Source organism: Poecile atricapillus, chromosome 8 (genome assembly GCF_030490865.1).
Source record: "Poecile atricapillus isolate bPoeAtr1 chromosome 8, bPoeAtr1.hap1, whole genome shotgun sequence".
In the NCBI taxonomy this organism is placed as follows: domain Eukaryota; kingdom Metazoa; phylum Chordata; class Aves; order Passeriformes; family Paridae; genus Poecile; species Poecile atricapillus.
The window spans coordinates 6,315,894-6,340,786 of record NC_081256.1 but is presented as its reverse complement, the minus strand read 5'-3'; the positions used below and the strand labels follow the sequence as shown (position 1 = coordinate 6,340,786).

The window sequence follows — 24,893 nt, the reverse complement described above, 5'->3', positions numbered from 1 at the left end:
AAGCAAGACTTGAGAACATTTAAGCAAAAAAGAATTTACTTACGAAATATTTTTTAAAATAATAACTTAAAACCCCCCATGGCCTCATGGTACTTTCCTCCCCTTAAGCTGAGGCTGGTGCTTGGCCTCTGTGTCTTTGCATGAACAATCACCCAAAGAAACAACAATTTTTTTGCCCAAAATCACTTCAGCGTTATGGTTTTGAAGCAGGCAGCCCAAGACCTCCAACTAAAGGAGTTCAAAGCATGCTAAACATGTTCCAACAGGACTGTGCTTGGAGGAAACAGAATATGCCATGTTTGGTAAATATAACCCTCCCCACCTCTGGTATGGATGTTCTCGAGGCTGGAAATGCAAGGACCAGCTTCATCACAGGCATGGGGCTTTGCTGAAAGCTATCCCTGCTCTTCCCAACACTTGGCAATGGTGCAAGGAGGCAGGAAAAGCCCCAGAGAAGCAAAAGAACACAACAGATGAGTTATGAAAGAAGCATCAAACCACAGGGGAGAGGGGGCTACAAACTACAAAAATGGTCTGCCAGAAGCCAGCCAACCCCTAAAACACCAGGGGAAGCCACAAACAAAGGGAAAATGTCACTGCACAAGGGCTCTGCAATGTGCAGTGAGACACAAACTGGGAAAATCTTCCATTTGTTTCCCCTCTTCCTCGAGCATCTCTGCCAGAAGGAGGAATACCCACGTGCTGGCAGCTCCTTGACTTTCCCCCTCACTTTGCCACAAGTGCTGAGTAATGACACACAAAGCAAGTCCTTCTGCAGCCACTGGAGCAGGAGGCAGCAGGAGACTGCACAGCAGGTCCCAGGTGCAGGTATGGATCTAAAACTCTGCCCATCTCAGTTTGATGCCATGACCCCCTGTGGCTCTGCCACTCTTAGTTTGTTCCTGGCTGTGGGAGGAGAGCCTGGAAGGAGAAGCAGAATGAAGCTTTCAGGACACAGCCCTCAGCTGAAAAAAAACCTCACAGGAGCTGATCAAGAGAGGAAATCACCAGATGTGTGCAGAGAGCTGGGCCCAGGGAGTAAGGCAGGGCAGGCAGTCTGGTTTGGGCATTTCACACTCCTCCAGCCCCACAGAAATGGGGCTGCACCAGTTTGGAACAGTGGGAAGGCAGACACAAAGAGGAAACCAGCATTTTATACTCTCTCAATGCCTGCCCAACACAGGGACCCTGTGTAGTGCTCCCCACAGCCCCAGCCACAAGGTGGTCAGTGGCTCTGAGAGGGAAGGGTCTAAACCATGGCAGGAAGAAATGAGAGGCACACTCCAGTCTCTAAACCTCACCTGCCAGCACATTCCTTCCTAATTTGCTTTGCAACTACCAACTGAAAAGCCTAAAGATTAAGGAAAAAGAAAAGCTCAGAGGTTCAGCAGCACAGAGGAGGGCAAGGGAAGGGGGGAGAGAATAAAAACATTGCAGCATGAAGGGACAGTCAGAGGGAATCACACCAGCAATTGTCACGTCGCTCCCAAGCCCACGAACAGCAGAGGAAGACAACACAGTGCTGACTTCCAGCTGAAGTTCCTTCTTTTTACATCAAGATGAGATTTGAGTGCTCCACACCATCTTTTTCCCTTCAGCCCCCCAGCCCTGTTCATCTCTGTTCAGGCCACTTTCACCAGCCACTTCTCAAGGCCCTCCAAGTCAGCTTCTCCTTCCTCTCCCTTGCTGCCTCGAGCACTGCACTCCACGAACTCCACCTTCATGGGCAGCTGGGAGAAATCAAAGTCCTTGCCCTTCTTCCCCAGCTGGGCAGGGCCCCCTGTGGCTGAGCCATCCAGGCTGGTGGGGGCTGCAGAGCACGTCACCCGCAGGGTATTGCTGCAGGGAGAGAAGAGAAAGGGTCAGGAACTGAGGACCAGGAGAATATCACCTGCATCACAGCTCAGATGTGATCCCAAGATGTTTGGGATCCAGCTCTGCCAGCAGCATGCCAGCTACACCAAGGACACAAGGCCCAGCACTGCCCTGTGAGGCTCAGCCAGGGCCTTTGGCCACTATTAAAAGGCACAAGTGCAGAGGTTCAAGGGAGTAGGAGAGCACTCAAGGAGAGGTGCTCAAACAGGTTTGGTTCTGTAATAAAGGGCAGAAGAAGTCAGATGATGATGATGATGTCCTTATCCCAATTTCCCCACAGTAAACACTGGAATAACGGTGCCTAACAGGGCACAGTAATTACCTAAAAATCCAACACCTACACACAGGTAGTTGGCAAATGCTCACCAACAGAACAAGCAATCCTTATTTTCCTGGAGAATGTGAACATGTGGCAACCAGCTCCTCTGCTGAAAACCAGCAGGTTGGGTATTCAGCCTGGAAGAGGCACGGCACAAACACCCCTGCTGCCGTCTGCTGGCCAAAGGGATTACAGACCCAGGGAATCGTTCACTTGGAAAAGCCCTCTAAGACCATGGAGTCCAACTGTAAACCCTGCACTGCCCCAGACAGAACAGACTGCTCCCAGTTCCACAGGGAACTCAGACACGACTCAAGGGAGCTCACTGAGCACTGAGGTAAGAGTGAAAGGACAAGAGGAAAAGCTCAGAGGGATTGAGATCCCATTCCATACTTACAGCTCTTTCTCCAGCTGTTGCTGGATGAGTTTTGCTGATTTTGCCATTGTGACATCTGGAGAGAAAATAAGGAAATCAGCTCTTTGGTTGTCAGAGTTCAGAACCTGGTTCCTCCCCCTAAAGTAAGGCCAGCTCACACTGTGCAGTCACTGGAGTTACCAGGACAAGGACAGCTGTGCCTGCAATGGGATGAAGGATGCTGGAGCTTTGGGATCACAGACATGAACGGGAACAACCCAACAGTCTGATACAATGCAGGGAATTAATTTCTTCTTGCTGAGCAGGAAGGTACTTCAGATGATGGGTTTGATGCACCAGCACTCCCTCCTGTCCTGTGCTTTCCACCTGTCACACACAGAGCCGTGAAGGCCCCAGGCAGCTCCTGAGTTACTGCAGGAAATAACTACAAAAACCAGATCTGGTACAGTCCCAAAACATCCAACTGCTACAGAGGGACCCAGACTTTCACTGTAGAATTTGTAGGGATCTAAAAATTGATTCTTTTCCTGCAGCTGCATGTTCCCGTTGCTCCAAACTGAGAAAATATGGCACCCTGGCAGCTGAAAAACTTGTTTTAACTTTGAAGCTGCAGAGTGTGTAGGGATAGTTCATTATGCTCCAGCTGATCCTATTTCCTGCTGCCTGGAGACACAGCTCTGCACAAAGCAAGCAGAAACAGAAAGCCACACAAAAGCCACCTGCCTTACACCCACCCAAAGAGCAAATCTCCCAAGCTGTCCTCCAAACACTCCTGCTGAGTAGTCAAAGTTTGAACCTAAATTCCAGCCCTCCTTTTGCTGAAATCCCACCTCCCAATCTCAGCAGCCATGGCACGAAGCCCTGGCCTGCAGGACTGGCCAGGCCCAGCCCCAGGGCAGCCAGGGTACCTTGCTTGTTGCAGGCGATGAGCAGCGCGGGCGCGTTCCTGAGCACGGTGCTGTCCACCAGCACCTGGTACAGGAATTCTGCCACATCCTTCACCTCCCGCTGGAAGGCCACGCTGTCCACCACAAACACGATGGCTCTGGGACAAGAGGGAAGGACAGCTGCTGGGGATGAAGTTCTGCACTCACCCTCCCCTGCAAGTATTCCAGCCTGGGCTGAGATTTCCACACCCGGTCTCACCCAGCCCAAGCACAGGTTTGCAGGATGTGCTGGCTGAAACCACGACCATGCTGAAACTGTGGCCAGCTGCAGCAGGAATTCTTCCTCTGTCTGCCTGCCCCAGGATGTCCCACACCCCCTAGACCTCCCTGCTGCAGTGGCTTTGCCTCCTGGTGCACTACAAGCACAGGCAAGTAGGAAATTCATGGTGTGATTTTGGGATTGTTCTGTGCAGGGTCAGGAGCTGGACTCCATGATCCTTGTGGGTCCCTTCCCACTCAGGATATTCTATGAAGGCAAAGCAAAAATTAACCAGCACCACCCCACAGCAGAGCTCTTGGGCTGGGGGCACCACCAGCCCAGCTCACAGTATTCCCAGCACCATCATTTGGCTTATCCCTTTCCAAAGGACCACCTGCCCCTCCTCCCCTGCTGATCCCCTCCACGTTACCTGGCTGCAGCCTTGAACCTCTCCAAGAACTGCAGCCTCAGACTTTCATGGCCTGGAAGGTCGATCAAGGTCACATTTGTGCTCTGGAACAAAGGCAAGAAGGAATTAACAACATCTGATCACAGACTGGGGAAACCCAGTCTGACCCTGGATTTGTATCCTGAAGGCACAACCCCACCTGCCCCTGACACGGCATAGAAACCTACAGCCTCACCTGTTCACACACACCTCCCCAAAAGGCTCCCTAAATACACCAAACCTTGCTGGGAATCACACAAAAATGCCTTTGCAAGCCTTTTTTAACTGAAAGCTGCAAAGGATTCCCTTCCCAGGAAAGGAAACAGCCAAAGCCAGGCCGTGGGAGAGAACAAAGGGCTGAGCAGGGCCACGTCACCACTCTCAAGATAAGGCTGCAGGAGCCCCTTCCTGCCCACTGCTCTTGGGTTTTATTGGAAACCTTGGTTATGATTAAAAAAGGGATCAAAAAGCAGCAATCTGCCTTGCAGCCTCCACCCCTTTCCAAGTATCTGTCTGCTCAATTAGAGAAACACAAAACTGGGGAAAAAAAAATAAATTAAAAACCGTGCACGTCCTTTTACCAAGTTTGTAACCTTATTAACACTGTTGTTAATAATGACTGGGAAGGTGAAGCCACAAAACCACTCCCTACTTCACAATTCACCAGCAATTGAAATCCCAGCATTCTGCTCTCCCTGCCACGTGTGCATCCAGTGAAAGAAAGAGATTTCCAAAATGAAAGAACTGCCAAAAACTGAAAATAAGCAGGTTTGTGGCAGCCCAAAACCTAAAAATAACAAAATCCTTCCTGAGACCATATAAAGTGCAGCTGGAGCCTCTGCTTAAACCTGATAAAGCTTTTAACTTCAGGTTTTCTTGAGAGAAAATTGCCAAGGAAATAAACCAATGCAACAGAACAGTGAAACTCCCAAATCTCCCTCCTGCTCCAAGCCACAGGTATGGTTTCCAGTCAGAAAAGTTTCATTCTTTTACAAGCAAAGAAAAAAGAACCTGTGGAGCCCAGCAGGCTCTAACACATCCCTGTATTTCCCTGCTTTCTCAGCCTGGAAAAACCCTCTGCTGCACTCGGACCACACTGGGGCCTGAGCAGCAGAAAAACCTGACAGGTTTAGCACAGGGAGGAGGCAAAGGCTGCAGGCAGAGCTGAGGCTGTGCACTCACCTTGTCTGGGCTGACCCTGTAGACGGCAGAGCTGTCGGTGATGGAGGTCTGGGTGTCGCGGTACCGCCCCGACAGCAGCTGGGGGAACAGGCAGAGCTTCAGAACAAACAGCCCCAGAGGCTCCTCAGCCTCCCACCAGCACCAGCACCACCTTTCATCTGCTCAGAAACTGAAATGGGCTGACAGGGGCAATGGGCATCCGAGAGCTGATCTGAGTTTCCTGCAGGAAACTAGTGCTGGGGTTACTTTCCTCAATTAATTAAAAAATTGGTCATTAGGAAAGTAACTATATACTTATATTGTGGTAATAATAACAATGATTAATAATAATAATTAGTAGTTATTCTCCACTAAAACAAGAAGGGAGTGTGCCTGCAAATCCTTCAGTTTTCCAGCTGGGACCACACACGGTCAGCATAGCTGTTCATTTTCAGACTAAAGAGTAACAGAATATCCACGGCTGGAACAGGATCATCACCCCAACAATCCCCCCCTGGGCATCCCTGAGAGCGCTGTCCAAACCCTCCCGGAGCTCTGGCAGCCCTGGGGCCGTGACATTCCCTGGGGATCCTGGGCAGCGCCCCAGCACCCTCCGGGGAAGAACCTTTCCCTGATTTCCAGCCTGAACTCCCCTGGCAGAGCTCCAGGCGCTCGCTCGGGTGCTGTCGGTGGTCCCGGAGAGCAGAGACTGGAGCTGCCCCTCGGGAGGAGCTGCACACTGCGGTGAGGTCAACTATCCCCAAGCCTTTTACTATGACAAATTCAAACCAAAACGCAATTTCTTTTGACATTCCGTGCTACACGAAAATGGGTCTCCATCCCTCCTTACACCTACAGACACAAACTTTCAAGTTTCATTAAAAGATTAAAAACCGAACTAAAGGGAACTCCTTCACCTCCGTACACGCGGCCCCCGCGCCGCTCCCCGCTCACCCGTGCGAAAAGCAGCGTCTTCCCCGCATCGCAGAGCCCCAGCAGCAGCACGGCCTTGCGGCTGCTCCGCCTGCCCTGCACGAACCGCCAGATCACTGCGGGAGAGAACAGAAGGCGACGGTGAGCGCTGGCAGCCAGCAGGCCGCGGAGCGGGGGGAAAAGAAGGTGCACGCAACTCACGGAAGGTGACGGCGACGACGATGAGCGCGACGAGCACGGAGAGCACGGCGGGACCCTGCAGCTCCCGCCGCAGCGCCTCCAGGTGCGGCTCCAGCCCGCCCGCCATGGCCCGCACACGTGGCCACGCCGCACTTCCGCTTCCGGCCGCGCGGCACGCCGGGAAGGGCGGGGCGCGGGGGCTCATGGGAGATGTAGTTGATGTAGTTCTCAGATGAGAGGCAGGGACTCGTTGGGGGAGCCTGGAGAAACATGGAATGGTTTAGGCTGGAAAAGCTCTCTGACCCCAGCGCTGTCAAGGCCACCACTAAGCCATGTCCCGGACTTCCATACACACAGGGCTTTAAAGTCCCAGGCAGATGGGCCAGGGCTGGACAGCTTATTCTGGAAAGAAATTTTCCCAAAAATTTCCAACCTGTCCAATCTGAACCCTGCCCCGCACAGCTTGAGGCCCTTTCCCTTTGTCCTGTTCCTGGTCCCTGGGACCAGAGCCTGACCCCTATCCCTGCTGTCCCCTCCTGTCAGGAGTTGTGCAGAGCCAGAAGGTTCCCCTGAGCCTCCTTTTCTCCACGCTGAGCCCCTTTCCCAGCTCCCTCAGCTTCTCCTGCTGCTCCAGCCCCTTCCCCAGCTGGACACGCTCCAGCCCCTCAATCTCCTGAACTGATGGGCCCAGAACTGTCCCCAGGACTGGAGGTGCCTCACAGGTGCCAGCACAGAGGGACAGTCACTGCCCTGGGCCTGCTGGACACACCATGGCTGGGACAGCCCAGGGGCCACTGGCCTCCTGCCCACCTGGGCACACCTGGGCTCGTGTCCAGCCACTGTCACCAACACCTCTATGGCCTTCCCCAGCTTTCCAGCCACTCTGCCCCACACCCTGAGCATTCCATGGGGCTGTTTTGTCCCAGGAAGATATGGCTCTTTGTACCAGGCATCAGGAAGCAGAGCCAGGCTTCCCACAGTGGTGCAGGGTGAGGAGTAACAGGAACATATCGAAACTACACAAGTTCTGAGTGGATATGAGAGAAATGTTCTCCTTTGGGGGCTGCCAGGGGCAGGACAGCCTCAGGGAGGTTGTGGAGTTGTCATCATTTGAGGTCAAGCCCTGAGCACCCTGGTTGATCCCTTTCCTTGAGGAGAAGATTGGTCCTTTCCACCTTGAGTGATCCTCCAGTGAGGTTCCTTTTATCCATGCCTTCTACTTATGGGACAAGGGCTTACACCTGACATGAAATACAGATGGTGCAGCTTTCTGGGGGGAAAGTTTTCTAACTGTAGCCATACTGAGTTGTAGAAACAGCCTGTTAGAGGCAGCAATTCTTTCTTTGCTAGTTTTGAATATTGGGTTTAAAAAACTCCCAGTGTATTCATCCTACATAAATTGAGGATTTACATTTCATCCTTTCCTGTCACACTCTGCATTTCTGCCATCCAGGGGGATTTTCAGCCAGGCTGGTGGACTTCCCACCACACTTACCACATGCATCCAAAAATCATTAAAATATTCAAAGCCAGTCACTTTGTTCTCTCAGCAGCTCCTCCACGCCTGCCTTGACAGCAGGATTGGGACACCCTGGATGAGCCCAGGCTGTTCCTCTGGAGCAGAGAGCTTCAGCAGCCCTTTTTGCCTCACCTTTTTATTTTCACCGTGGCTCAGAATCAGGCAAAACAAACTACATGTTTGTTTTCAGGTCAGCAGCACAAAATCAGACAGACTACCAAAACAAACACAATTCTGAGCAAATCCTAGATTTTTCCAGAAAGGAAGCCTAAGCCTGAACTCTCCCCATCAATACATCTATGTACCCAGTGAGTCCTGCCTGGTGGAACCGACTTGGACCCAGCCAACTGAGATCTGAGACACAGCAGTTTCTGTTCACACCTCCTACTGTATTATTTTGGAGTGGTTTTTATTCCTTTTTCACTCTTCAGCTTCCCTGACACAAACACTCTTCCTGTGTCCCAACCACACTGGGAAGCCGTCACCTGCAAGGAAGGCAATGGGATTATCGGGGCAAAACAAAATGACAGAGAGTACAGAGCATCTATTAATTAGGCTCCAGGGTATATTCAATCCATTTTGCTTCAGCAAATGGTTCAAGAAATTTCCCTAAGAAGCAGCAGGAAGTGACATCAGCCCTCCTGGTATCTGTCACTGTCCTGTGGCGAGAGGCACTGAGGAAGGAATGGGCTTAAGGACCACTTGGAAAAATCTCAGGACACCCATTTGGATTTGAGATTTTATTTTTTGCTGTGCTAGCAGCAGAGAATTGTAAAGTGTCAAAGAGCTACTTTCAGAGTGATGAGGGAGGGCAGAGAAAGCGGTGAAGGCAGAGGGCCCTCCGCAGGTCAGTGTTCGGTGCTGAGGGCACGAGAGGAGTCATGGCTTGAGGCTTTCTCCCCCACTTCGAGGATCCTTCCCATCTCACTACTTGTCCTCAAGGAAGGTGCACACCTGGAGAAGATCTGGAAAGAGAAAGGATGGGGAGAAGTTCAGATCCTGCTTTTAAACCACCAGCACACACCCAGCCATGCCAACAATGTCACACCATGGAAAATCCACGGTGTACCACAAAAAAAGAGCTTTAACCACAAATCCCACACTGATGGGTCCAGGGGGGTTCTCTGTGCCATTTCTCAAAGTCCATATTTTCTAAAGGGGAGGAAAAGTCTTTTATTCACGTTGCTGCCAGAGCAGCAGATTTTAAGTCTGTTCTCAGTTCACTCAAGGAACTTTGAGAAAAGAATATTGGCATCTTCTTCCTTTAAAGGCATTGAATGGACAGTTCCAGGAGAAACTGCTCATGCCTGCAATTCAGGACTTCCTCTGGGGCTGTTCCAGTTACCTGATGGGTTGCAGGTGTTGAGGCTGGCAAGTGAAGCATAGTATTTATCTCCAAGGAATTCCTTGTACGATATTCCATCACGGAGCTTGATCAGGCACTTTGTCCGGTCTTTAAACAGAAGATCCTTGGATTCATATGCAAACATATTGAAATCTTTATTCCTGGATCCTTTTGCTCCAAACAGCCTCTGAAATAAAGGCATAAAGAGGAGAGAAGTAGAAAACTGGCCTGCTTCTTGTTCCTGGTTCTTCACCACCAAGCCAGGCTCCAGAAATTTAGGATTGAACCTTCCGTCCATATGCTTAGAGGAGGGATCACTCAGTAACAGGCACATTTTTCCCCCATTTTAACATGTCCCTGATGCTGCCAGCAGGTTCTGTAACTTAACCATGAGTAGAAGCAAAAGGCCCCAAGCACCTCTCACCAGACCCTGATGGTGGAGCTGATATTAATGTTTGCAGGGAGAAACAGAGATGGTTTAGCCTGGCTCTGGTCAGCCCAGTAGCTGTAGGACTGTGTGTGTGCAGGGAGGCTGCTGTTGGGGCTGAGCCTGACCCAGCTGTGGCACAGATCATGCACCAAAAAGGAGTTTCTGAAAGACCCCAGCAAGAGCAGAGGCTGGAAAGAAGTGATAAACTCATGTCACACAAGCATAGTGTGACAGCAGCAACAACTGCAATCCCACTGCTGCCTAAAGGTTGTTTGCTAAGGTGGCAGAGGAGAAAGAGCACTTGGGAAGGGATGGAGGAAGGAGGATGGAGGAAAGGGAAGGCCAAGGGACAAGGCTGTCACCCCATAGTGAAGTAAAAGCTTCCCCTTATGCGGACTTGGGGAAAATCAGAGCAACCCCACACAATTTTTACTGCTCTCAGCACTACAAACCTCCTGGTTCTCCAGCATGTCACGGACTTGTTGTGCTTTCTCAGGACGTGTCATCACAGCGTGGGTAGGGACTTTGGCCAAGTTGCATCTCCTGTAATCCATTACATTTGCCCGCTGCCCATCAGTGCACAGCAACTCAAATTGGTCCATTTTCAGGTCTTTGGCCCAGCTTTCTGTGTTTCTGCCTTTAAAGAGAATGGGTTTGGAGATTCAGAGATCTTGTGTAGCAGAACATCAGCCTCAACACCACCTAAGCAATCATGAGATGGGGAAGGCAGCCCTGACCACGTACCATCAGTGTTCTCCTCAACGATGGAATGCTTGATAAAGGCCACATCCCCCTCCTCGACCAGACACCTGGGAAGTAGAAAAAGAGGACAGTGATGTAAGTGCTTGAATCCTGTCCCTTTCCCACAGATTTGATTTAGACTTGAGTCATATTCCGTACAATTAATCTCCAAGGACCTCCAGGTCTAGCAGCCCTGCCACAAACATTTAAAATATATCTGAAACACTTTAGTGTCTTTACACTTATTTATGTTAAGAGGAGCCCTTCTGCCATTGTGGGAGGGCTTGTGCCTCTCTGGGTTTGCCTGGAGGCACCAGGACATAAGTTTTACAGAATGTGGATATTTTACAGTTATCATTTTTCAGAAATTTATCAATTTTCAGAAAGCAAGGAAAAAGCATGTGATATATGTACAGTATTACAGAGATACGTACTATCTGTGGTAAAATGGAGAAAAAGGGTAGGTCAGCAAATCAGTATTGACATGAGGCTGTCCTTCACCTGTGCCCTACCCTCTGTGAGCAGCCCCAGGACACTGAGGCAGCCTGGGGGTCCCCAGCACGTACCGTAAAGCTCCGGTGTATCCGTAGTACTGCTCGTGGCTGCTGGCAACGCACTTCTCCGGAGGGACCCCCCCTGAGCCCTTGCACAGCTTGCAGAGGCGAGAGGTGGGAGGAGAGCCGGGAGCACAGCCCTGGCTGAAGTATTCATCTGGAGGCAGGAATAGGAGAAATTCACTTTGCCTGCCCTGAGAAGTTAGGGTTTATTTTAATAACACGTTCTCGCCCTCAGTTTGCATTGGTGCTCACTGGGGAACTGGAAACGGGCTGGGAGGAGGAGCATGACTTAGCAGGCAGCAGATCATATGCATCCAGCTTTGATCATGGAACGTGGCTCCTGTTATTATTGATAATTATTGTTATTGTGGCCCAGAGAAGCTGTGGCTTCCCCTGGATCCCTGGAAGTGTCCAAGGCAAGGTTGGAGGGGGCCTGGAGCAACCTGGGACAGTGGAAAGTGTCCTGCCATGGCAGGGGGTGGAATGGGATGGGCTTTAAGGTCCCTTTCTAGCCAAACCATTCCATGATTCTGTGATGAAGCAGGGCCTAAGGCTCAAGTGCAGTTGGCACTATCTTGGTATAAAAAGAAGAATGTTTTCCCTGCAAACCATTCCCAGCTCACACAGAGAAAGCCCGAGCCTCCACAGCCTTTATGGGTCAGCAGAGGTGCATTTGGCAGCCGTGTCAGAGCTCTTGGGGGAGAAGGGACAGTGGGAAGAGAAGGCAGGAGGATAGAGAAGCCAAGAATATAACTTACTAATGCTAGTATCTTCACGTGGTTGGGCATTTCCTTTTAATAATTATATGCTTACTTTGTCTTGGCTGATTACACTGATAACATTGATAACATTTCCAAATTATTTTTGTTGGACCATAATTCAGTGAATTCTCAGGCAGTCAGATCAGACCCTTTAAGTTTCTTAAAGATCAGCCTCTGTTCCCTGTTCTCAGCCTTTCCCCTCCCTTTGAGTTCCATCCTTTATCCCCAGTCCACACCCTGCACAAGCACCAGGCCCATGTGGGGCAGCCCATATTAGCTTTTTGGGAATACCTCTTGGACTGCTGCAAAAGGAAGGGGAGAGATGTGAAAAGAAAGTAAAGACCCACAAAGTAGCTGATGTGCCGTATCTTTCTCTGAAGTAGACACCAACAGCCTAAATTTTTGCTCAGTGAAACCTTAAATAACAGAGTCTTCTCCATTTCTTCCCTCCAGGAGGGAATCTCTGAGGCACAAGAAACTTTGTAAACCTGATGAAGGATGGCAAAATATTTTTTTGTGAGCAGATTCCCAGCTCAAAGAAATGGATGCCAAACTGGACTCACCAAAGTTGCAGTTGCCTGTCCTGTTGTGAATCAGGCCCATGGGGATGTTCCAGCCAGCAGTTCTCCCCACGGCGGTGTGGCACGACTTCTTGCCCTGCAGGTTGTTCCAGTTGATATCCTTGTCAGACTTCTTCACAACAGCCACAGCAAAGTAGGTTGCTTTCAGAAGATAAAATAAAGAATTGAGGCCTGACCCAAGGATCCCACTGTCATCCCGTAGGAGAGAGCACTGGTTTCACTTGGGAAAGGGCACCTATGAACAGCATAGAATTACTTTGTGCTTATAAATAATGGGCCAGGCAGCAACAGTGGAAGAGTTTGTAGATGTGATGCATCTATTTCCACCACACTCCTGGGAAATTATTATCCCTGACATTTCCCTGCCCTCCAAAGCTCTGACATCTGGGTATATGAGAAGGCAAGACACACGAGGATTTCGTATCCACTCCTGATTTCTTATTCTCTCCTTAGCAAAGGACAAAACCCTCCCCTCCTCTCCCCCTTTCCATTTCTAGAAGGAATAATTTCCTATTATTTATTAATTATTAAAATTATTAAAATTATAATGCTGCAGTCCAGACACTCTTTCTCTGTTCATAGCCCCCCTGACACTGTCATGGTGTGACCACATCTATCTCTGCCACTACCAAATGCTTCACCTCAATCTTATTCCAGGCCCTAATTTTCCCTCTGACTGCTAAACCTATCTCCCAAAATTCCAATATCTACCCTGGACACTCTGGGTGGAGACTGGCCATTTATTCTCCACTCATGACTCATACCTACTTTTCTACTTATACCCCCCTAGATTCTTTTCTGTTCCCCTGTTGGTAGTAATTACCTGGTTCTTCTTCTGAATTGCAGTGATTGTCTGTGGGAAGGGAGAAGAAAAAGAAGATGTTAAGTTAAAAACATCTCAAATCCAAAAGAATTGAGCTCACTAATTTCTGGAGAAACTCTGTTGTAGAAGTGACCATTTCAAGTAACACTTTGTGCATCAGCAGAACAAAGCACAGCCTCCAGCTGCTCCTCTGAGCTAAAACAAGCAGTTTTACCAAGGCTGGTGCTAAAGGACCAGAACATCCTAATTAAAATGAAGAATAGCTCCTGACTCTCCATTCCTGCTCCACCAGGCTGTTCTGCTTCCATGGAAAGACAAGGTATATAATGGTGAGCAGAATTGCCTCAGAGCACCGTGTGTTAGGTTGGATATCAGGAGAAGGCTCTTTCCCCAAAGGGTGGTCGGGCACTGCCCAGGCTCCCCAGGGCTGCCAGAGCTCCAGAAGCCTTTGGACAATGTTCCCAGGCACAGGCTGGGATTGTTGGGGTGTCTATGCAGGGCCAGGAGTTGGACTGATGATCCTGGTGGGTCCTTTCCAAACCAGGATATTCTGTGATTTCTGCAGGATGCAGCACTGCAACTACTTTGTAAGATTCCAGAATAAAACTGGCACTTTGGCACCGGCCTATTCCCCACCACCTGGAGCCTGAGACAGAACTGTGCTTACCCTCATAGCTCTCTGCCATCACTGGCACCAAGCCACACATGCCAGCAGTGTAGACAAAGCCTCCATCTAAGCTGATGGCATCTGCTTCACCTTTCTGCAAGGGAAAAGTGCAGAAATGAAACGCTGCTTATCCCCAGGCCAGCGCTTTCCAGAGCTCAGATGGTAAAAGAAGCACCTGAGAAATTCACAGTGAGAAGAAAAGGGGAAAAAAACTGTACCATGATCTTTGTGATGCATTCCTTGGTGTCCTCTGCCACAACACACTCCACATCCCCATTGCTCATCACACTCCAGACGTCACACTTCTTCTTCTCATCCCTGCCAATCGCACACCACTGGACCTTGCTGCCCCTGCGGCTGGGGGTCAGGCGATCTGCAAAGGCAACAGGGAAAACAGGGATGAACCCTGTGGATCCACATCCTGGGTACGAGGGACTCAGCCACAAACCACCTGTACACATCAACCTGCTGCTGCTCAGGGCAGGGAGTTCTGGTTAACTAAGCCCCGGGCTGGCAAGAATAGAAAAGATGATTCTTGAGCTGAAGTAGACTCAAAAATCAACTTACAGGTCAGAAAGGTGAATTGCTGCAGAACACAAGCCATTCAGGCAGATTTCTGTTAGCTAAAACAACACAACCACTAAACACCCCAGTGGTAACAGTACTTGCACTTGCTGCCTGTAATATGTCCCACATTTCTGCACTCCTCATAGCCCAGACAGCCATGAGATTAAGATCAGACTGAGCTCAAAAATTACAACCCAGTTATGTTTCTGTGAAACAGCACTTGAATTATCTGGTTTGATGCTATGTGAAGTCCATTTACCCCCTTCCATAAATGCCACTTCACAGAAGTGAAGTGCTTTAAAATGTACTGAATTCATTCTAAGCGGGTTTTAGAGATCATTTGTGGGGTGTTTGACTCTCAGAAAGCTATCAGAAAATTCTTGATGAGTCTAGATGGAAATCAAGGACATTGTCTGAACCTGGTGTCCTGGGATGTTCCTTCTTTTAACATCCTAGGAATGGCTTTTCTAAGAAGCAGTTTTGACCATGCCCAATCTCTACCACCAGCTGAACAACTGGTGTGGAGTTTGTGTAGATTTTCCATATTTATCAGTGTGGTGATCTGGGTTTGGGTACAACAAATTCCTTTATTGATGTAAGTGAAGTTTGTGAAAGTTCTGTGATTTCACAGGAAATATTTTGCTGATGATAGAGTCTATGTCTGAAAAAATCATGTTCCTTTCTCCTGGCTGTATTTGCCAATGCCAGCTCTTCCACACAGCCCATGCTGACATGACACTGGTGTTTAATGTCCTGCCTACCTTTCTGGAGGCTCTGGACAGCACTGTAATACTCAAAGCCCAGGTAGAGCTGAGCATCCATCAGTGATGGGATTTGCTTCAGTTGTACTGCAGAGTCTTTGAAAAGTAAGTCTTTGAGGCCTGGGTCCTTCTTGCCAGGTGGCCCAAAGAGGTGGAAGGAGCTGGTTGTGCCCACGCCAAATCTTTCCTGCCACAAGGGAAAATTAATCAGTAAATAAACACACCAAAACTTTTGGAAAGCTGGAGAAAGCAATCAAAACCAGAGGACAGGGGATGTTAGAGGAAGGAAAGGAGAGCTTGGTGATACCTGTGCTTTGGAGAGGAAGTTCCAGATGTCATTGACCTTGCTGTCATCTCGAGCCACAACGGCGTGAGCAGGAACCCTGGCCCAGTGGCAGGCCTTGTAGTTGTCCACGGGCTGGCGGGTGCCGTCCAGACACAGGAGCTCATACTCATCCTTCTCAGCTGGGGCGTTTTCTGAAGGGAAGGAGGAACCATGAGTTGCATCACCATGAAAATAGACAGAAAGGCCAGTTTGGGAAGCTTTGTAATTAGTTTTTTCTGCTGAAGCTCTGGGGGTAATTCGTTGCAAAAGACAGGTTGCAGGCACCCCCCTCACAATGGGGTCACCTTGGGCATATGAAGGCCTTTGGAAGAGAGATCACCTCGGCCTCTGCCGTAACCAACCCAACAGTACAAGGATTTATGCACAAAGGGATGCCAACAGGTTTACAAATATCAGACAAATGGATTGAGCACGTCAGGAGCTGCACGTGGTCTGTGAAGGCCAGTAGGTGACTAATGTCAAGGCTGAAGACAAAGTCCAGGACTGAGATCACAAGGTTACAGGAGAATTCAAGTGTGAAGGGACTTTTGAAGATCCCTGGTCAAGGCAAGGACAGAGCAGGATGTTCCAGATAGATCTTGAAACTCTTCAAGGATGGAAAGTGCACAGCTGTCCTGAAAAATCTGTCCCAGTAACTCCTCACTGTCCTCAAGGGGACAAAAATTCCCCTTATATCCTGTCCCCAGGCTGATCAAGCCCATCCCACAAAGTACCTCCTTGCAGGACAGTTATCCCTGCCCCATGACCACCTTGGTGACCCTCCACTGAGCTCACTGCAGCTCCTGGGTGTGCCAGGCCATCCTTGGTCTCTTGCCGTGGGCTGAATTCCCTCCAAAATCCCTTCCAGAGGGATGGGTGACCTGCTCAACTGCTCACATTACAGCTGGCTCTGAGATATGGCACCAAGCAGGTTTTCCAACTACAAAGAAGAACCTCAGAAAAGATAAAGTGGATCCACCATAATCCCATTTCTCAATAACAAGGATGAGTCAGTTCAAAATGTGCAAAACCTTTTTCAAGAGATGAAAGAAGCGTTTGGGCCTAGAGAGGAATGAAAGCTGCACAGTGTAGACAAATTGCAGGATGGTGTGGCAGCGAGAGGTGGGACCAGAAAGAGGAGAAATGAGAGATCTTGCAGGTGTACCTTGAACAGTTGTGTGTTTCACAAAAGCCACCTCTCCTTTCCCATCTTTCAGACAGCTGCAGGTGGGAGGAAGAGAAGAGAAGTTAGAAAAAAAGACATTGTGACTCCCTATCTCCCATTTCAACAAATTATTTTTGGCATAAACTGCAGCCACAGAGCAATGGCCTTCCCCAGAAAAGCTATGCTGGAAGGGAAGGAATTGTAATGGCAGAGAAGTAATTCAGTCTCCTCAGGACCCCTGATTCCAACACAGCCCTCCTTGGTATAACAAAAACTTGCATGTGTCAGGGCTAGAATGTTTCCCCAAAGGAAAAATAACCCTCACTCACTGAAAAGCTCCAGAATATCCAGAATAAGGTCCTGTGCGGGACATTTTGGTCTTGGCATCCCCCTTGCACTGACGGTACAGTTTGGGTTCAGTGGTTGCACCAGGAACACAGCTGGCAGAGAAGAAATTGGCCACGGCTATGGATGAGAAGGAAGCAAAATTGGTCAAAAATTCACTTTTAGAAGGACTGGGAAGGGAGGGGATCCACAAGAAATGTCAGTGCTCTGCAAGCTACCTCCGGAGACCCACAGAAGATTGAGCAACACCCCTTTCACCACAACACTAGCCCTGGCTTAACTCCACCAATCTCAGCATGCCCCAGCTCACCTTGCTCAATGGAGCCCGAGTCTTTGCCGTCCCACTCGATGTCCCCGCGGTGGGTGAGGATCCCGATGGGAATGACCCAGCCAGCCGACCTGCCCAGCCCCGTGTGGCAGGAGGTCTTGCCCCGCAACTCATTTATGGAGAAGCCTGTTCCTTTCTTCACAACGGCCACGGCGTAGTAGCTGGTAGTGGAGCCTGCAGTGCAGGAAAAAAGGAATAAAGCAATGAGAAAGGAGGACTTAGGAACATTTCAAACCCTGCTAAATGCCCAGTTTCAGGGAACAAAGTGCTGCGCTTCCAAACAATCAGTGAATTTGGTTGAACGCTTGCGGTTTTCTCATTTTCTTGGGGGTGAGCTAATGCTGCCCATATTTAACTAATGCTGCACATTACAACTTACTGTAAGTGACCTGAAAATGCTATCACATTCAAGGTGCCATAGTTTTGTAAGGAACTTCAATGAATCTTTTTGCAAGTCTCCACTGGCAAGTCTCTTCTCAAATGCCATTGCCCACAGATGCCTTGTGAGACTGAAACTCCGTATTTAGTCTTTAGAATTTTACCCCATCTGTTACATGCTATATATGGATATAATGACTGAGTTGTGGGGGTGGTAGAGACCTCAGCCTTTAAGGTTTAAGATCTTTTTCTTAGCTACCACGTTAGGAATGACTGTGCTGCATTGCTTTGATCGTGAATACCGTGTACAAACTGACTGAACTCCAAGGAAGAGGTTGAAAGAGATTGGGACTTTTGGATGTGGCAGGGAAATAGCATCTCCCCTGGGAGATTTCCATTCCATTTCTATTTCCTGGGAGTTTGGCTCCCAGGAAAAAGATGGGAGAGATGAAGGATGGTACAATGAGTGAATAGGGGTGGAGCCATGGATCTCATTCTGATCAGAAGGGATTGTTGCAGAGCACTTTTTATGCTTCTCCTTTTTTTTTCCTGGGGATTGTCTGCATTTCTCACCTCAGTGAACAAAACTGGATGTCCCTCCCAACCACTAGTAATGCTGTTGCCTCTCCAATTTTTTTTTTTTTTTTCTGTCCTGATAACTGCACAGAAAGTCACAGAACTTATCTGTGCTTCCCAACTCTGTATTTCACCCACAGAGTTCAAGGCAACTGAAAGGAGAAGATCTCTGAGGCCAGCACGATTTTTATGCCATGTTTTTCAGGAGGACCACGACTTCTGCTTATGGGATTAGAGACATTCACTGTAGCAAATGACATGAAATGGGGCACTGGATTCTGTGACCATGGGTGATGATTCCCATTTTGCTGAACTGCTCCCCACACACACCTTCCCTTCTGGGAGCTGGAAACCAGGGGAAATATCTTTGACCCCCAACCAAAATATGGGGGAACTCTGCATGGAAAGGATGGCCTTTGCACTCTCAGTTTGTTACCACCACTTGGCTAAAAATAGTGCACAGAAATGTACCTTCACTGTGTTCGTAGACCTCAGCAGCAATGGGCTTCAGCTTGTAGGGAGCAAGGCCTGCCTCAAAAATTTGACCTCCATCCAAGCTAATGGCATCTGCTTCATTATTCTAAACAATAAAGAGATTTCATCAATTAATAAAGAGCAGGAAAAGCACTTCCCAGAGCCTCTCCTGGATCTTATAACAGGGGGATAACAAGTAACAACCAGTGATTGAAAGGAAACTCCATCTCCAGGTGTAACAGGCTGCTGAAACATCCCAGCAGAGGAATTTGCTGCCCACTCACCGAAATGGCTTTTATGCAGTCGAGGTATGAAGATTTTTGCAGGCAACTGAAAGCAAAGTTCTCCTGCTGCATGTGGTCCCTCAGATTATTGCATTTTTTCTCTTCTGCTGGGGATATTGCGCACCACCTGATGCTTGGCTTTTGGGGAGCAGCAGAACACAGAGCTGTAGAAAGAACCAGAAATAGTCTCAGAGGGGGAGAAAGGCATTGATTGGAGAGAAACAGAATCTCTGTGAGCACAAGATCAATGGCTCCCTGTGAGCACAAGGTCACTGCTTCCCTGTGGTCACAGCCCTGGGTGATGGCCATATGCAGGATCTCTCAAGCTGTGCAGGATGGTCCTTTCTGACATGTGCACCATCAGGAACATTTGGGATGATCATTCCTGTCCCTGGACTACTGTGATTCAAGCAGCCTGGACTCACAGCAACATCCACAGGATTAGGAGAACAAATCCGCACACTTCAATAGAAATAAAGCTCAAGCCTTTGCAAAAACAAAGAGAAAAGTTGGAGCACTGAAGCAGTGCCTGTGCCAATAACCCCAGAGGGGGAGCAGCTCTGACCTGGCCAGGTTGTGTGCAGTGCACTGCCACTCTCACCTCCTTGGCAGCTGAATGAAATGATATATTGAACTGTCTCTATGTCTCACCTGCTCCACTGAACCCCATGAGAGATGCCAGAGCACCACCAAAGTCCTTCCATGAATCCCCCAACCAGTAAAGGCAGCTGAATGGTTGCTCTGGGGGGGACCAGAACAAAGCAAAAGCCTCAGGTGGGTGCAGATTCATGTCTCCTCCAAAAACCTGAACCCAGAAATGCTGGAAAATTGCAAACAAGGATGTGGCCAGTCTGTGGTGACACCTCTCCTTCACTCTGCCCCTTCCAGGCAGGGCTGTGCTGACCAAGAGGCTGCTTGCACTCCTTCTCCCTCCAAACCATCGATGGCACATTTCATCCAAACACCTCCAGATTAACCTGTGTCATCTCCATGTTCTCTTTCATCTCAGAAATAGCCTCTCTTTACTTGATTTCTGAGCCTCCCAGTGGAGGTGCTGAATTTGGCCACAGGGAGAATCTTCAGCCTCAATTCCTATGGGCCTTTTTTTCATACATTTTTCAAGCTCATCATACATTTTTCAAGTCTTGGCTGCACAAAACCATGGTCACCTTAACCTAATGCTGGCAAGCATCCTGCCTGGGACAGAGGCTGGGTGGGGACCTCCTGAGGGAGTCAGCCCAGCTGCACTGGTGACACTGGGAAAGTAATGGCAGCCTGAGTGCCCCGGCCACTGTCACAGACCTTTTGGGTGACCTTTTGTCTCTTTCTGTGCAGGGGAGGAAGAGGAGGAACCATTAAAGAACATCTTTACATGCTAATATTCAGCAGAGGTGCTGAAGGACTTCCTGATGCCAGAGGCACAGGGAGCACTTCCTACCAGAGGACATTAATCACCGCCACATTTTATGGGGGATAAGAAGAGACCTGCTGCCTACTCCAGGAAGGAGATCCCTCTTTCCTTGTCCAGGCATCAGTCCCTGGCTCCAGCCTCCTTGCCATGACTACCTGCCCGTTGCCTGCCGGAGCTGTGAGCAGAGAAAGAGGAAAGAACCGCTCCAAGCAGAGCCAGACCTGCAGCAGCACAAATTCGGCATTAAATAGGCAGGAGCCTGAGCAAAGCACAGCTGAAGGAGCAGGACAGAGCAGCGCAGGAGCAGAGTGCGAAGCACACTGCATCTTTCATTATTTAAGCTCTATTTTATTGTCACTGCCCTGAGGTTTAACCAAACACAAGTACAAGCTTGGCAGGCAGGTTTTGCAATAATTTCTCCTCCCTGGCTGAGTCCGTGCTCCTCTCCCAGCACAGCAGTTGGCCGAAGGATGATTTTTCCCTTCGCCCCGGGACAGCAAGAGGTCGGAGCCTGTCCCAAGCATTCTCCTCCGTGGTGGTGGGAGCAGAGCATCCCTCCTCCCTGCAGGGTGGTCATCGGCAGTGTGGGGAGCTGTGACCCTCCCTCCACCCCACGGGCTGGCCAAAGCTGCTGTCAGTAACACTCAGAACACCGTAACACTCAGAACACCATAACACTCAGAACACCGTCCTCCTTGGCACATCCACGGCTGCCAAAGCCAGCACCGCTTCACATTCGGCTTTTCCTTAGCCTGGCTCTGGCGTGTGCAGCAGCTCCGAAACAGCCTGGCCTGGGGGAAGCCTGGGCTCCACGGAGGTTTTGACTTCCTTCCCCCAAAGGCTGCTTTCAGCAGACACTTACCCACTATCCCGAGGGACAGCACAGAGAAAAGTGCGAGTTTCATGCTTGAGCAGGGTGCCGAGGGAGGGGTGCCGCAGCCTTGGTCACAGACCGTCCCCTCCAAGTCTGTGATGGCTCTGGAACCGCTTTCTGCCCCTTTTATAGAGAACAGCCTTGGCTGTGTTTGCAGAAGCAATGACCTAACACTGTTTGTCCTTCCTTGTTTCTCAATAGCTCTTAAATCGCCCCCCTCCCCGGATCAGCCCATTTTTAGGAAGCCTTTCACTTTGGCACTGAACCCTTCCGCAGGCAGGAGTCAGAACAGGGCACAGCGCTTTGCATTTTACAAGGGGCTTCAGATGGAAAATTCCCAAGTTGTGACATTAGAATTCTCCTGCGGGCTGAAACGCCGCAGGAGGGGCGATTTTCTTTGTGCTGCCCAACCCCTGCCTTGCTCAGAATTAATCTCAGAAAGTCCCTGCTGGACCCAGAGCCGAGCTTTGTGTGTTTGCCAGTAGCTGCTGCTGAGGAGCCCATCGCCCCTTGGCTCGCAGCACCGAGTGCCTGCCCGCTCCCTTGCGCGCTCCTGGCAATGGCAGCGGGCTTGAAAGGCAGTAAATGATTCTTAGACATATCTGGCAAAACAAATCCAACAGCAGTGACCAGACAGCTCGATGAGTGCCCTGCAGACAGAAGGAAGCATCACGCTGCACTTTTGGTGCATTTTTGGGATGAACCTGGGAAGAAATGCTGAGATTAGCAGTCAGCCTGCTCCTATTTCCTCTGCAAACCTTCTCCATCCGATTGTGCTACTCCTGGCCTGTCCCCCTGGGGGTTTATGAGGGCACCCTCTGTGATGCTGTCCCAGCCTTCATGTCTCCATCTTTGCTGCCAGGTACAGGGCCAGCTTCAGCCTTTGGCACACACACACAAACTGAGAATTGCCTGGACCACATCAGCCAGCCCTGGAGCCCGAACAGCATCCCTAGGCCACTGCTAGGGCTGCTCCACTCACCATGTCCACCCCACAGAAGCTACAGGTTCGCTGTTGGAAGCCCAGCCAGGAGGTCCAGCTCCCAGGCTTGCTTTCAAGAGCATGAGGCTGCCCTGGAGGGAGGATCTCCTAGATCCTCTGCACAGATCCTTCCTCTCCCACAGCCTTCACAGTCTACACAGCTGGAGGTTGACTGGAAGCACCTGGGTTGGCTCTTGTCCCTTCTCCCAGCAGGCTCAGGGCAAAGTGACCTGCTGGTGGTGGTGGTGGTGCCCAGAGTGGCTTCAGTACAGGTGGGAGCCCAGTGCCAGGCCAAGGATTTGGCTCTACAGAGTGACCCAGGGAGGGTGGAGGCCCTCAGGCAATGACAACCTTCACCATGGTGCTGGGAGCCCACCCTGCCTGTGACTGAGAGGCACTTCTGGACACACAGGTTATTTCAGCATCATCTGCAGCAATTCATTCAGCATTGCTGGTTCCTATTTCTGATCCCTTCGTCCCTTCATCCCCTGCTTTCCCAGAAGAGCAGAATTTCTTGTGTCCAGAGTGTCTCCAAACACACTGCAGCTGAAAGAGAACTGACTTTCTCCCACCTCAAGCCTCTCCTTTTAAAAGATCTCCCATCCATATTTAGTCCAGCAAGCTGTGGCCTTCCAAGGTCTTTTTCCACCAAGACAGGTAGATGCCACTGAAATCCATCCCCAGCTTCCTGCAGATCTCACTGATCCTGCCTCACTCATGCAGCCTTAGCACCATCCCCATCCTTGGGAAGAAGAGGCAAAAGGGCTTGCAGGAGACTGTCCCACATGGTTCCTCCAGAGCCTTTTGCTGATTTGCTCCAAAATTCTTCTTCTAACAGACAGATTGAGAAACTGTAGTTGCAGCTGAAACAACAAAGACACCTGAGCACATAAATATTGGTGGAAATGCTTGGACATACTGACTCCACAAGTAGTTACAGCACTACCTAGATACAGATACTTTTACCACATGACAGATTGAGGGGAAAGAAGCAAAAAAGAGCTGGGAAAACATAAAGGATCTACTCAAATAACAGAAGAGCAGTTGCTAGAGGAGCTCAAACTATCTGTGCCTTCTGCACATGGTTCCCAGACCTTTTTCCATGGACAAGTCACCACTCCTCTCTCCGTTCTCACATTATGCTTGCCTCTCAATGCCTTCTCTACATGCCAAGGGGACGGCAGTGATGTGCTGATGGGATGGGTGCTGTTCACATCTTATTCCCTTGCTCTCCCAGATGGCATCAGGGCAAATCCAGGAGTAAAGGAAGAAGCTTGGATGGAAATACCTCTTGTACTCCAGAAACCTCCTGCATTTCCAGATGTCCAGCCACAAGTCATCTGGAACATCATCAGCCACATGCAGAGGTGCTTCTGCACCTCCTTTTGTTGCTAGCAAATCCCACCTTTCTCCATGATGGATTCTACTCTCCTCCTGGTGTGCATCTTTCCTGTGGATGCTCCTTCAACAGCTTTTGACTCCTGTGGCCAAGCCTGCGGAGCTCTTCCAACACACAGCTTCCCCTGGAGGTGGACAGACATAGAGCAGGCCAGGGCTGTGTCCTCTAGGCCCCTTGGGCTGAGGGTTCAGGCCTCGACCTTCAAAGGACCCAATAGGTTTCCAAGGTGGTTGTTTCTGAGGAGCACAGCCCACCATGGGAAGCCTTGGAAGGAAAAGGAGAAGTGTCCTGGATGGCTTCCAGCTGCAACATCCAGTTCTTTTTGGAGTACGGGATGCAGTCAATTTTCTCCCCTGAACATCCATCAGACACCTGCTTTGCCAAATTTTGTGTTAGAAAACAGTGACTCCTGCCTCTCACTAAGTACATGCACCTCCCTCTGCAGGTTCTGGTTGGATCTTGCTGCCTGGGTGCATGGTTGGTCTCATTCCCAAGTGCCTGTGTCTGCCTGACTAAGCTGAGGCTGAACAGCAAAGGCCAATTTTTAGTAACGCAGGAAATTCTTGTTGCCGTTCAAGGCAAGAGCTCTATGCTCTGGCTCATGTGAGCAGGAGCAGCTTTACCAGAAAGGACAGAGCTAAGTCTTTGTCTCAGTTATCCAGAAATATGAGCCCTTCTATAGTGCACATCTTCATGTAACGACCTGAATTATTGTCACACATCCCAAGTTCGTTGCATTGCAACACTGCACATCCCGGCCGTTGTGTTTTCCAAAAGAGGATACTGCTAAAAATTACATGAATGATGAAGAAATACAAATGAACACACTCCCTGCTCAACCATGGGTCATTGGTGCTGCACAAACACAGCTGAACCCTGGGGAAAGAACAATGCCAAGTGAAAGAGAAGGTAAAATAATACTGTTTATTTCCACATCTCCCTCATTACCGCGAGGCCGCGTGTGTGTCCTGGGGTTTGTGGTTGAGATGAGGCTGCGCTGGAAGTTTTGGTTGTGTCCCAAGGAAAGGATGTTTGTTGCAGCTGTGATAAAGTTAGAGCTGGCATGGCTGTGTGGGAGAAGGCTTGGCTTTACCACAGAGCTGGCTGCTGCCCACGGCACAGCTCATCCTGGAGCGAATGCAGCTGAGCGGGGCTGTAGCCA

The 24,893-nt window shown here is 49.7% G+C and overlaps 2 protein-coding genes across 2 annotated transcripts; both read right to left on the bottom strand.

Moving 5' to 3' along the window:
- Window positions 1-14: 14 nt before the first annotated feature.
- SRPRB (SRP receptor subunit beta) lies at window positions 15-6,619 on the bottom strand. Its single transcript, XM_058843448.1, has 7 exons — window positions 6,460-6,619; window positions 6,280-6,374; window positions 5,347-5,424; window positions 4,147-4,229; window positions 3,479-3,615; window positions 2,592-2,646; window positions 15-1,839 (listed from the first exon to the last, which is right to left on the bottom strand). Exons 1-7 carry the CDS (start codon window positions 6,563-6,565, stop codon window positions 1,623-1,625), a joined length of 771 nt encoding a protein of 256 aa, XP_058699431.1. The 5' UTR covers window positions 6,566-6,619; the 3' UTR covers window positions 15-1,622.
- Window positions 6,620-8,682: 2,063 nt separating this feature from the next.
- On the bottom strand, window positions 8,683-21,621 carry TF (transferrin). The gene is made up of 17 exons (XM_058843445.1): window positions 21,339-21,621; window positions 19,066-19,229; window positions 18,779-18,887; window positions 17,336-17,527; window positions 17,010-17,145; window positions 16,681-16,736; window positions 15,498-15,667; window positions 15,191-15,377; window positions 14,081-14,235; window positions 13,863-13,956; window positions 13,196-13,225; window positions 12,355-12,513; window positions 11,040-11,184; window positions 10,477-10,541; window positions 10,185-10,369; window positions 9,303-9,489; window positions 8,683-8,922 (listed from the first exon to the last, which is right to left on the bottom strand). The coding sequence occupies exons 1-17, from the start codon at window positions 21,379-21,381 to the stop codon at window positions 8,885-8,887; spliced, it is 2,115 nt and encodes a 704-aa protein (XP_058699428.1). The 5' UTR covers window positions 21,382-21,621; the 3' UTR covers window positions 8,683-8,884.
- Window positions 21,622-24,893: the final 3,272 nt, after the last annotated feature.

What these genes read in the sequence shown, in the direction of transcription:
- SRPRB (XM_058843448.1), bottom strand. Translation starts at nt 6,565, where the DNA reads ATGGCGGGCGGGCTGGAGCCGCACCTGGAGGCGCTGCGGCGGGAGCTG. An exon ending in ACAGGGTCAGCCCAGACAAG is followed by an intron (nt 4,230 to 5,346) that starts GTGAGTGCACAG and finishes CCTTTGTTCCAG; the next exon opens with AGCACAAATGTGACCTTGAT. An exon ending in CATCGCCTGCAACAAGCAAG is followed by an intron (nt 2,647 to 3,478) that starts GTACCCTGGCTG and finishes TTTTCTCTCCAG; the next exon opens with ATGTCACAATGGCAAAATCA.
- TF (XM_058843445.1), bottom strand. Translation starts at nt 21,381, where the DNA reads ATGAAACTCGCACTTTTCTCTGTGCTGTCCCTCGGGATAGTGG. An exon ending in CTCGGGCTCCATTGAGCAAG is followed by an intron (nt 17,146 to 17,335) that starts GTGAGCTGGGGC and finishes TCTCATCCATAG; the next exon opens with CCGTGGCCAATTTCTTCTCT. An exon ending in GGATATTCTGGAGCTTTTCA is followed by an intron (nt 16,737 to 17,009) that starts GTGAGTGAGGGT and finishes TCCCACCTGCAG; the next exon opens with CTGTCTGAAAGATGGGAAAG.